Source organism: Vitis vinifera, chromosome 10 (assembly GCF_030704535.1).
Source record: "Vitis vinifera cultivar Pinot Noir 40024 chromosome 10, ASM3070453v1".
NCBI classification, from domain to species: Eukaryota; Viridiplantae; Streptophyta; class Magnoliopsida; order Vitales; family Vitaceae; genus Vitis; species Vitis vinifera.
In genome coordinates, this window is record NC_081814.1 from 2,906,495 (window position 1) to 2,918,660 (window position 12,166).

The window sequence follows — 12,166 nt, forward strand, 5'->3', positions numbered from 1 at the left end:
TATTAAAAAATAAAAAAAAATTAATTTTTCTTTATTGAAATAACTCAATGCTCATTGATATTCTTTTTATGTTTTTTATTTTTAAAATTAGAAAATAATAGTAATTTTTATATAAGATATCGAAAACTTAAATCTTGCTTATAAAATACTAAATGAGTGAATAGATAGTTATAAATTCAATCGTATCAACAAATAATAATTTATATGAAAAAATACATACAAAGTCATAATCCATTCAATATAAAGAATAAGTACACAAATTTATTTTATGATTACTATTGAATTTATGTATAATCTCGTGTCAACCATGCAATATCACTATGCTACCTAAGGAATTCTTCAATTTCTTGAAGGGATGCGAATTTCTCTCGCAAACCTAAGAAAAAAAATCACAATCTTTTCAAAATTTTCAGGCTAAGGATACAAAATAACGATTTAAAGAAAATTTAATGAACGAATTTAGAAATCATATTTTACCAAAAAAATATTTTAGGCAACTTACCAATTTAAAAATAATTTAGAAAATTTTCATGTTTTATCCTAAAACAATTTAGGAAACTTAAGTCTAAAGATGATCCTTGTTAAATTATTTTTTTCCAAATTAATTTTATGATTTATAAGATTCTTTTTAAAAAAAATTCTTAATTGAAAATTATTTCAAAATTAATTTTATTCCTACCTCAACCATATTTACCAATTTAAGTTAAATTATAAAGGCTCAAATAATAAAATTTCTAAAAATAATTTTTAACGACAAATTAAATTTATATTTTTTATTGAAGATGTTAAACAATAAACTTTTACATAAAATTATTTATTATTTATTTATTTATTTAAAAAAACGTATAGACACTTGTCATTTTATTTATTTTTATTATTTAGTTATTGACGAAATTACTGAGTATGAATGTGAACGAATGATTGAACCAATCAACGTATACAAAGACGATCCCGCGTAGAAATTAATCCCCCGTCTTACCTCCCAACTTGTATGATGAAAATGGCCCAACATCAGGGGGCCGAGGGAAATGGCCCCCACCCTGAGGCGAGGACGAACGGACCCGACAAATGCGAAGCCCACACGACATTTCCATACCCCACCACCTGTAATTAAACCAAACCAAACCAAAGTTTGACTTTTGACCAGCTAACGGACGGCCGTGATTGCCTGTACGTGTTCGGATATTCTCTTCGACTTCTACGACCCAAAATTGTCATTTTGTTTCTGGATGAGGCTTGGTAACCTTTAATAATTCTACCGAGAGCCTGCAAACAAGTGTGAAATGACCGTCCTATCCTCCACACACACAAGTTAAATTGTGGCTTTCCGTGTGATTATTAAATTTAAAATACGTGACAGGGACGAATTAGTAATAAAAACGATATCTTGTTGTTTTCTGGAGGAAAAGTCAAACCCAAGAAAGTTGATTATGAAAGAGAAACCATTAATCTGCAATACCTGACGTTTCTGCTTAAGAATTTCAACTTGTATACCCACAGAAGATATGGATTTCAGGGATTGCAGTAAAGGAACCCGTCATCATCGGTAGGGGCCTGCTGTCTTCTCCTCTTTCTCATCAAGACCCTGAAGCAGTGGTCAAACTAAGCAGGTGGGGATTGCTTTCGCCGTGAAACCTGAGCCAAAATGTCAGTGGTCTTATCGGAGCTGCGCGGCGATGAAGAGAGTGTAGGCGGAGTGGCGTTTCAGAGCGTGCCGGGTCACGGCTTTGGTGGGGTGTGCGAGATAGAGGAGGAGGAGGAGGATCCGAATGAGCTGTTTGAGATCAGCCATGGAGTCCGGATGGCGTCGCTCAGAGAAGACTTTGGAGAGAGTTTGTTCTCGTTGGATGTGGGGTATAGGGAGGACAACGTGTATGTGGCAGTGGGGAAGTGCGAGTCGAGCACGGACGCCCTTGCCTGGACGCTGAAGCACGCTGTTACTCCCTCCACCATTGTCTATCTCGTCCATGTCTTCCCTGAGATACGCCATGTAGCCACTCCATGTAAGCTTTCAGACTTCTGGTATCTTTCTGTCCTTGCCGTTTCGATGGTTAGAGTTGAGTTTGAGGGTGTGAATCCACTGTACTGTAAACCCAAACCCCACACCAATCCACACCTTCTTCATTTCCTGCATCAAGTATTATTTTTTTTTTCGATGGAATTGTTGATTGGATTGACTTTTGTTTTATCAGGTTGTTTTCTCGTTTAGTATCAAACTCAATTATTCAGAAAACTGTGGGATTAGTCCATAATGGAGTTCCATATATACCATAGAATTGCACCCTCGTACGAGTCTTATGACTTTCTAGTCTGTAGGCAAATTGACTTCCAGTCATGAACCCAGAGTCGTCGATCACCAAACAAGACGATAGCTGAATTGCTCAAGAATATAAGTGATAAAAACTGTGTGGAAATTACATAATCCTTTGGTGTGTGGTGTGTGTTTGTGATGATAGTGGGAAAGCTTCCAAAGAGTCAAGCGAATCCCTTGCAGCTGGAGAGCCACATGGCACAGGAAAGAGGCAAGAGGAGAGAACTGCTTCAGAAGTTCCTTGATATGTGTTCGTCTTCCCAGGTACAAAACATCTCATCATTCTACATGTTCATATATCTGTGGCTTCCATAAATCCAAGTGGGAGAATAAAAAGGAAAAAAATGAAACAGGTGAAAGCAGATACGATGCTGATTGAGAGTGATATGGTGGGGAAGGCTATACTGGACCTCATTCCTGTACTCAACGTAAGGAAGCTGGTGGTAGGAGCAGCTAAATCCAGTCTCAGGTACAAATTACCTCCATCTATGGTGTCGTTTGTCTTGTTTCTGTTCTTTGGGTTACGTTTGATTTGCTATGTATGGTTTGTCTTGTTTCTGTTCTTTGGGTACGTTTGATTTGCTATGTACCATGGAAGGAAACTGAGGACTAGAAGAGGAAGTGGGATAGCAGATCAGTTGGTTCAGAATGCACCGGAGTATTGTGATGTGAAGATCGTATGCGAAGGGAAGGAAGTGTCAATGGAGCAGATGAATGGGGTGCCATCCCCACGTAGCAGCAGTGATGATTCTCCCAAGCCCAAGCAAAATGGTGTAGAAGAACAATACAAGGATTCCTTTTCCTGTGCTTGCTTCAAACCCAAGTTTCTTTAGATGTTAAAAGAGACAGGGGTGTCCCTCTTATAAATTCCTTGGAATTGTGTGTATAGACTCATAATAATGAAATCAGACGCTACCCTTTCGCAGGGATAGCTCAATTGCGAGAGCATCAGATTGAAGATCTGAAGGTCGTGTATTCGTTCCACGTTCACGCGCATTCTCTTAATTTTGATGTTTCAAAGGACCAGTTAGTTCTTAAGTCTTTAATTTTAGCAATGGAAATGGAATAGTATTGCAATATAGAGCAACAAGCAGCATACCATTCATTGCCATCTATCAATTGAAAGAGCTACTACACCATCCTCCCCAGTACCAATCCCTGAAATATTCAAAACAATTCTCCCGCTTCACATAGAACAAATTGCAAATCAATAGAGATTATAACTAGAAGAAATCAAACTCCAGATAGTTATCTGAGCTCTTTTGATCGGGCACGACTGCGGCGGCAATGGGGGCAGTAGCTTTGGCAGCAGGAGGAACCTTTTCACTTGTTGAGGCTGTTGGGGCTGGTATTCGCTCGATCTCTACCGGCTTTGGGATCTCAGGTGGGGTGGCACAGCGTATCAATGCCCAATTCACACCTTCAAAGAAGGGGTGTTGCTTGATCTCAGTGGCTCCTCTTTTAAACGCCAATCTATGCTGTGGTTCTTTTACAAGCAGTCCCCTTATCAGATCCCTCGCAGAGAAGCTGACAACTGGTGATTCAGGAAACCGGAGAGGCTGGCCGACAACATTAAACAATGTAGCCCGGTTTCCAGATCCCTTGAAGGGTGTTTTACCAAACAAAAGTTCATATAGAAAGATCCCAAATGTCCACCAGTCTACAGCACTTCCATGACCTTCACCTTTGATGATCTCAGGAGCCAGGTACTCATGGGTCCCAACAAATGACATGGACCGGGCACCAGTTGGCTCAGCAATGAGCTCAGGTAATGGGCTGACTTGGTTTCCAACTTCGTTTTTGGGTTTGCGGTCCTTTCTGGATTTGCTCGAAAAGAGTCGGGGTGTGAAGCATGTTGTGGGAGCCACGCAGGATGGTTGGATGCAGGAAGGCTCAATGCAGGCTGGCTGGACGCAATAAACTGGATTCTTCCTAAAGGGGTCAGACTCAAGGGAGCACGTCTTGACCAGAGTTGGGCTAACAGCACATCGGAGTGAAAGGTCAAAGTCAGAGAGCATTATGTGTCCGTCATCCCTCACCAGAACATTTTCCGGCTTAAGATCTCGGTAGACAATCCCAAGCATGTGGAGGTATTCTAGAGCTAAGAGGACCTCTGCTACATAAAATCTGCAGGTGAAAGGTAAAAATTACAATCAAATTTCAAATACAAAGGTGAAAGATAAATTTTGTCTTGCAGAGCTGATTGAAGACTTGAGCCCCCAATAACTTCTGGGTATTGGAGGAGTTTGTTCCTATAAACAAGCAGAATCATTCTATACCAGAAGCTGAAGCCTTCAAATAATCCATTAGGACCTGGATTAAAAGCTTTAATCCAAATTCAAGCCAATGGCAATTTTAAAAGCATTAAAAAAGCCCATGCCAATGCTACCTGTTGTTTGAACTTCTAAGCCCCCAGCTTTCTACCAAAACTTCCAGAAATCAATTCCACTTTCATGAAGTGGAGTTTAAACCAATGACCAAGTTCATAACTTGCTTGGAAATTTTTCCATGTTTTTAAAAAGAAAAGGAAGCTAAAAAAGAAAGCATCAGAACCTCAGGGGAATATCATGGTGAATCATGGTGACATTTGTTTTTGATAGGTAAATAAAAAATGGTATTAAGAGCACCTAGAAAAAATGAGGGCAGCCCCAGTACAATGGTGGTATACAGGGAGAGCAGAAAAAACAAAAACAAGAAACAAAAAACAAAACAGTCCAAAAATCAGCCTTGAACGAAAGATGAAGTGATACAGAATAATGAGAAAAACATAATTCAATATTTGATTTCTATAGTATTTCAATTCTATACATAAAAAATGTACTGGTGTAATCAATTATGGGCATAGCTCTGGCAGAAGATGACAAATTCCAACATTGTTCAATAGCGATGCAGGGTATCCAGCTTATGGTCATTCTTATCTAAAACACGTAAGTTCTATGATAGCATCTTCTTTATCAAATGTCATGCTGACAATATCATTCAATGATTTCTGCTGTTTTTCAGTTTCCAGACAAGCTAGCATATATATTCCATTTTTCTTAAAAACAAAAAGGCAAGAGGGAAGGATCCTAAATTGTAATTTCACATCTATAAGTACTTAAAGGACTAGAAAATGGCTAACTTAAACTTGTAGAAGGATTCTAAATTGTAAGTTCTCATCTATCATTACTTAAAGGACTTGAAAACAGCTAACTTGAACTTGTAGAAACGACATGCTTTTATTTTCTTTGAGAAGTTGGCACTTTAAATTACAGAGTTACCAAGAAAAAGGTTGAGCAGATTAAATAGAACCTTGATTTGGACACGTCAAGAATGGGAATATCACTTATGATGCCTCAATGGCATCTGACACTCGTGACATAACAATCAAACAAGAGGGAATTTTATGAAAATGACAAATTTCAACATGTCACAAAATCTAATACTAGAACGAAGAATCAGGAAATTCACATCAGTTGTCAGCAAGATTAAAACCAATCAAATATTAAAATGGAGCAACAAGAAGTTTGAAATTTGGAAGGCAAGAAGTAGCCACAAGCCATACTACAAGGTCATTTGGAACACGGATCATTCTAATTTGTGGAGAGGAAATTGGAAACCACTATTTGTGTCTGTACCACTTCAAATATGTCCAATCAAAGACTAGATTGCTTAATGTTTTGAGGCTTATACCTTAATAAACAATTCTAGGCGATTCTCAAGGAAACACCTTGAAGTGGAATCGCCAGGAGATTGGAGTAGCATAAGGGTATTTGAATGACCGAAAACTAACCTAACAACAAAAAAGAGTGCTGCTGCATCCATACTCCAATAGGCACTTAAGTATTGGATTGCTGCAGTAAATGTTTATAGCACAGGGACAAGCTGGGTGAGATTGATTTCCCTCATTAAGTGGAGTTCCAAAACTATGAATTGGTGGGAAAAATTCGCAAAAACAGGTGAAACCTATAAACTTATATATATATATATAAGATTAACCAGGATATGCAGAACAACTAAAGAGAATCAAATTCTATGTTAAAGGTTGCTTCAAATGAAACTATGGGTTTAAAAGATGATAGCATACTTCACTGCTTGCTCAGTAAAATGTTTCCCTGGCTGCCTCTGTCTAAGAGTGTGCAAATCTCCTCCCGGGCAGAACTCCATTACCAAACATGAGAACTTCTCGGTCTCAAAGTGGGTGTAGAGTGTTGGAAGGAAAGGGTGGTCCAGGGACTGCAATATCTCTCTTTCTGTCTGAGCTCGAAGCAGCTTCTTACGACTTGCTAAAGACCCTTTATCCATAACTTTCATTGCAAAATAAGATTTTGTTCCACTCAACTCAGAGAGATAGACACTCCCAATATCCCCACAACCCAATCTCTTCAGCAGTCTGAAATGGCTCAAACCCAAGACACCATCTCTTGCTCGGACAGCTTGGATGGCTTCCCATCTAGAGTCATTTGCTTTATGGGGCTTATTGATACTGCTACTAAAACTGCTACAAGTGCTTTCGTCGCTCACATCACTGCTGGTGCTTCCCCGACACATACTGCTCTTTCCACTCTCAACAAAATCCCCCCGATCACTGACCTTGGCACTTCCACTGGTTTTGGCAAGACTGCTAGCCCCATCACTGACTTTGGCAGAAACAGAACTATCCTTCACACTTCCATATTCTGAAGTTTTCTTTTCTTGATCAACAGAAGCTTCCAGTGAGCCCCTCGAGCCATTTACTGAAGGATCTACTTCTGTTGATGCTTGCTCAGCCCCAGCTGAGGAAGAACTTGAATCGAATTTAATGGGTAACGAATCAGCAGACCCCTTTTGACCAGAAGTGGGTGATTTTTTAATCTCAGAAGCTTCTACAGTAACCTGCTTTGGTGTGGTTTGTACAGATTTTTGTTCAGTGGAGACCAGCTCTGGTTTGCTCGTCTTTGAAACCTCCAGTGGCAAAGGCTTGAGTTCATTTGCCCCGACTGCTTGAGCTCCAGATGTTAATTTCCGTTGTTGAGAGGAAGATTTGGAACAAGATTTTGAGGCCATCAGAAGAAGCAAAAATCAATTCCACTAGCTCAGGCTCAACAAAGTCACAGCTCAACAACCCTTTCCAGAAGCAGCATACTTTTCATTAGCAACCCAACATCTTTCTCCTCCAAACTACTGGCCATCATCAATTAACTGCAATGATCCGCAATAAGAAAGAAATCTCTTTTAGATTGAAGAAAAAAATTAATTTCAAAACAAAATAAAGAAAATTTCTATCTACAAATTCAAGCGATAAAATAGAAAAAAATCAGGTTAAAAAGCAGAATCAAGTCAAAATCTACATAGCCCAGACACTGAATCACAAATCTAGATCATAAAGCTCCAGCAAACAAATAAATCATATTTGGATCCCCATATAGCTCAAATCCAGGCAGAAATCATTTCACTCTTCTTATTCTAAAGCAGCTCAAAATGCAAACTTTCATGAAAAAACAGGGGTAAAACCCATATCTCAGCCAGCATTTAAGGGGGAAACGAGAAATCGGGCACATAGCAGCATGCATACCGTGATCAAATGTGACCGTCCAACTCAATATTCAAACTTTTTTCCCAAAAGGGGGCATTCAGCCCAAAATCAATTTGGCAACGAATGTAAAGCAAGCATTCAAGGACCACCGGAGGAAGTAAATAATCTGAATCAGCTCATTAACAAATGCAGATTCTTGAAGAGTCGTAGTAAACCCCCAAATGGATTAAATTATCACAACCGGACACGTGAAAAGATTGAGGGTCGATTGAATGGGAACCAGATCCCCATCACAAACCCTAACACAGATCCAAAACCAAAAGGAGACCCATATCCAGAAGGTAAGACTAGAAGGTAAAGAGATACAAACCCATCAAGAGAAACGCAAGAAGCTAAAGAAGGGTTAGAGGGAAGGCCGAAAAGAGTCCCTAATTTCAAGGATCACAACTTCACGGCTTTGCTTTGACAGTGAGGAAAAAAAGAAAAGAAAAGAAAAGAAAAGAAAAGAAGCGGCAGCACTGTAGAAAAAGAGCTCCTGGTTGCTTGATACCTGTGTTTGTGATTGTGTGCAGAGAGAAAGAGAGAGATAGAAACAGAGAGCTCATTAAAATGGGCTGCACTGGCCCTCTTCGCTGATGAACTATTGGAGAGAGAGAGAGAGAGAGAGAGAGAGAGGAGGGGTCAAAGCTAAAGCAAGGCTTTTCTAATTCAATTATTTCATTGTTTTTTGTCCCGAAACTGAAGGGGTCCGAATCAACCAAACAGGCCTCTCACCTGTCTGTCATGCTCTTACACCTAAACACTCCCCTTCCGGACAGAAATGCCCTTCTCCATCTTCATTTTCCCCATTTTCTCAACCTTTTTTTATGGGACTCAAAAAAGTTTCTAGGAAAACCCAGGGATAATAATGTTTGTCCTAGATCATTTTGACCAAAATGCAAAATTTCATCATTCATGCCAGCATGAGAATTGTTGATTGCCTTAATTGGGTACCTACTTTGCTTTAGGACTGTCAATAAAATTATGTGAAATGGACAAATGATGGACGGAGAATGTTTTGGGTGATCAAATGGATAGAATTGCATAGCTGGATGTGGTCCATTTACTAGATGGGATTTGCATTCAAGGTTTGATTGCAAAAGTTGGGTTGTCTATTTAAGGTTGTCAGTGAGGAAAAAAAGCTTTAAATCTTTTTCCAGGAAAGCCATTTTGGCTTTGGAAATTTACCTGATTTTGTTGCTGCATCACACAAGCCAAGCAGGGCCCAAATCTATGTGGAATTGTTGTGATGGGACACTGGATAGGATAACTCACTCCCTCACTCATTCTCCTTTGTTTGCATGAATTAATTAGTGAGCTCCATGAACAGATTGTCCTTCCAATTTTGGAGAAAACTTCCTATGGGGCCTCTCTCAACATGGGAAATCTCTTGTGGTGGTGGGTTGAGACTTGAGAGTCTTTGCAGACTTGCAGTTTGCTATAGACCAAGTTTAGGGAAGCTAGGGGAATTTACAACTGTATCGAGGTCCCAAGTTGATCATGGGGGGGTTGGTTGGTATTCATTACCATCCAATTCCAACATCAAGTTTGTGCCAGTGATGTTTCAATTATCCAAACATCACCATCTTTCCAGAAGCGATCCCAGTCTCTGGCCCTGGGCCTGGCAAAAAGAACCTCCCACACTTCCCCCCCTCCCCCATGTGACGACTGGGCATATCAGTCTTCCCCTCCCAATGACTTGGTCACCTCCCATTTGCTTAAATGCCAGTACAGAAAACAGAGTCAGGACATTTCCTTTGATTTTTGTGAACAGATTGGATCCATCGACCACTTTCAACAGTAATTAGAAAAAAATTTGAGACTCAAAAACCCATTCTTTTAATAGATAATTTTTCTTTTTCTTTTTTCCAAGTATTGACTAAGAATCTCTGGTTATATCTAGTATGAAGTTTTGTGATATTTATTCCATATGCATAAAGGGTATTGTAAATTCTCCTTGGTCTCAGATACTTTGCAGGCGTTTAGGTTTTGGCCTAGATGCCTCAGTATATTTCATTTCATGTGCTTTTAGATTTGATGATGGCAATTTAGGGTAATAAGGGAACTGAGTGCAGGACCTAGGCTTCTTATTCTCTCCTTGACGGTAAAGGCTAATCTCTGAAAGGGACTCTAGGACATATCATTAGTTTCAGTTTCCTTCAATCTACCATTACCTTGTGGTTCCAACCCTTTAACATTTTGCTTATAGGAAGGGTCTATAAATGGGGTATTTGAGGTTCCACTGCAAAAGGAAGCTCACTATTTCAAACAAAGAATTTCTTTCTGCTTAAAATTCACACCACAAGACTACTATAATTGAAACCTAAACCAATAAATAGTATTCAAACACGTAGCCGCCATCCTATTCAGAATCCATCCAGGACTTATTTTTCTTTTCAAATTAATTATAGGGGCAAGTGGGAAACTTGACCACCTAATTGTAGATCAAGAGACTAAAACCGACAACAAAATCAATATTGGCAACTTTCGTTTACCCTTCTCTTGTCTGCTCCCTCTTGTCTAAAGTAACTTTGCTGGTATTAGTCACAATCCAAGCCCTCAATCTTCAACCCACAAGGGTCCTGCAAGTTTTGATGTTGAAGTTGGTTGTATTGGCACTGTTGAGCTTTGAATCCACTTAGACCATTCACTGTTTTCTATAAGTGACTTTTAAATTTTTAATCTTCATCATCATTCTATAAATACAGAATGGTAGTGACACGGATTTAGGTGTTTCCAAAACTCATGTGCATGTTAAGTCACCCTGAACTTGCCGTGACACTAGTCTCCTTGCTATCATGAAGAGCTGATTCATGTACTGAATATAATACTTAAGCTAAGAGAAATAAAGAAATGAGAGACTATCACAGAGCTCCATACGCATAGAGGTTCGAGCTATGCACACCATACCAAAATGCATCTCGATTTGTTTTGAATTAAACTGCCATCTTTCCCTAGTGGTCCTCATTTCATTATTATACACTTTAGATGAGAGCGGTGGCCATAGATTACATGTGAGATCTGGGTCCACCTATTAGAGGGCTACGGTTTCTGGGAAGGTCACAGTTTTTTAATTTCTGGGTTTTCATTACTCTCAACTTTCTTGGGTTGTCCTGTTTGGCAAACGAGAAAAAGTTGACTAAATGGAAGGGAAAATGTTGTGCATATTCAAGTACTTTGGCTTTGATTGATGACAATTCCATAAGTTCTGCTGAAGTGAATGCAATATATTAAAGTGGGAATGACCCAAAATGCATAGATTTCCAATTTAAATTTATGTGATTACTAGCAGAGGTCAAAGTTCAATGGCATACGGCTCCTATGGGAAAATCATGATTCATCTTTCAATGTCAACAGGGAAAAGATAAATAAAAGTTGATAGAATTTTCTGATGTGTTTGAAATGTTAAAAGGAAGCAAGGAATACTTACCAGTACCAGAATTTGAAACAATTAAACAGGACTGAAAAAGATAAACAAATAAACAAAGAAGAAAAGACCAAAGAAAGGTCTAATGGCCCATGCCATCTAGAGAAACCCATATGTCCAAATCTGGGTGGGTCCTCTGGTGACTTGGGATTGCAAAAACCCAGATGGTCTGGGTTTAGAGTCTTTCTATATTAGATATTAAATGTCCAAAGTCAGTTATTTATATTTATAAGCAATTGATGTGTCTTAAAACGGTTAGGCACAATGGGTCTAAAAGGACAATAATTTCATGGGCTGTGTTTGATAGTATTCAGGCCAATCCCATCTAAAAATGTGTACAGTTTATCACCCATGAATCACATGGACTATTATGAGAATGTTATGTCGGCATAAAAGGATGAATGTGAAAATCTTGATAATCTTAAATTTGTGTGTAGATGCATTGACAGTTGGGAGACAAGTTTTCAAGCAAGAGGACCTCAGATTTGGGCTAACCAAACCATATCTACAGGAGACAAATATAATTAATGGTTATTTGATTAAAAGGTACAAAGTAATTCCAAATTCACAAATTTAACCCTTCACATATTTTGGCCTAGAAAATAATTCAAATGTTGATGGATATTTATTTACTTTTCATATTCCAATATAGAAAGATTACTTTTACAAATTTGGGTTATTTTATTTCTCTTGGTCAAGTTGTTTTATAATTGAAAAACATGGTCTAATCTGCAGTAGAACAGCCTATAAACTGATGATTATCCCGTATATTCACTGAGTCCAGAGGGCTAGACACTTCATTTTGTAGCTTGGGCCCAAGGGTCCAGAGCATGATCCATGAGGAAACTCCCCCATTTCCTGGGCTTGATTGCAGAGGGTACGAGTCTCTGATGAG

At 38.9% G+C, this 12,166-nt stretch overlaps 2 protein-coding genes across 4 annotated transcripts; one reads left to right on the forward strand and one right to left on the reverse strand.

The window, feature by feature from the left end:
* The first annotated feature begins 1,431 nt into the window (after positions 1-1,431).
* LOC100244702 (U-box domain-containing protein 36) lies at positions 1,432-3,262 on the forward strand. Its single transcript, XM_002269014.4, has 4 exons — positions 1,432-2,003; positions 2,457-2,575; positions 2,665-2,780; positions 2,910-3,262. Exons 1-4 carry the CDS (start codon positions 1,646-1,648, stop codon positions 3,142-3,144), a joined length of 828 nt encoding a protein of 275 aa, XP_002269050.1. The 5' UTR covers positions 1,432-1,645; the 3' UTR covers positions 3,145-3,262.
* Positions 3,263-3,390: 128 nt separating this feature from the next.
* Positions 3,391-8,675, reverse strand: LOC100854807 (serine/threonine-protein kinase D6PKL2). 3 transcript variants are annotated; one of them, XM_059739947.1, is made up of 3 exons: positions 8,356-8,675; positions 6,378-7,471; positions 3,391-4,438 (listed from the first exon to the last, which is right to left on the reverse strand). In XM_059739947.1, the coding sequence occupies exons 2-3, from the start codon at positions 7,334-7,336 to the stop codon at positions 3,535-3,537; spliced, it is 1,863 nt and encodes a 620-aa protein (XP_059595930.1). In that variant the 5' UTR covers positions 7,337-7,471; positions 8,356-8,675; the 3' UTR covers positions 3,391-3,534. The 3 variants fall into 3 exon arrangements, with proteins under 3 accessions (XP_059595930.1, XP_059595931.1, XP_059595932.1); XM_059739948.1 differs by having other exon boundaries at positions 7,845-8,638; XM_059739949.1 differs by having other exon boundaries at positions 8,176-8,506.
* Between the last annotated feature and the right edge of the window lie 3,491 nt (positions 8,676-12,166).

Coding starts and splice junctions, on each gene's coding strand:
- LOC100244702 (XM_002269014.4), top strand. CDS start 1,646: ATGTCAGTGGTCTTATCGGAGCTGCGCGGCGATGAAGAGAGTGTAGGC. Junction 2,004..2,456: donor ACGCCATGTAGCCACTCCAT/GTAAGCTTTCAG, acceptor TTGTGATGATAG/TGGGAAAGCTTCCAAAGAGT. Junction 2,576..2,664: donor ATATGTGTTCGTCTTCCCAG/GTACAAAACATC, acceptor AAAATGAAACAG/GTGAAAGCAGATACGATGCT.
- LOC100854807 (XM_059739947.1), bottom strand. CDS start 7,336: ATGGCCTCAAAATCTTGTTCCAAATCTTCCTCTCAACAACGGAAATTA. Junction 4,439..6,377: donor TTTACTGAGCAAGCAGTGAA/GTATGCTATCAT, acceptor TTTCACCTGCAG/ATTTTATGTAGCAGAGGTCC.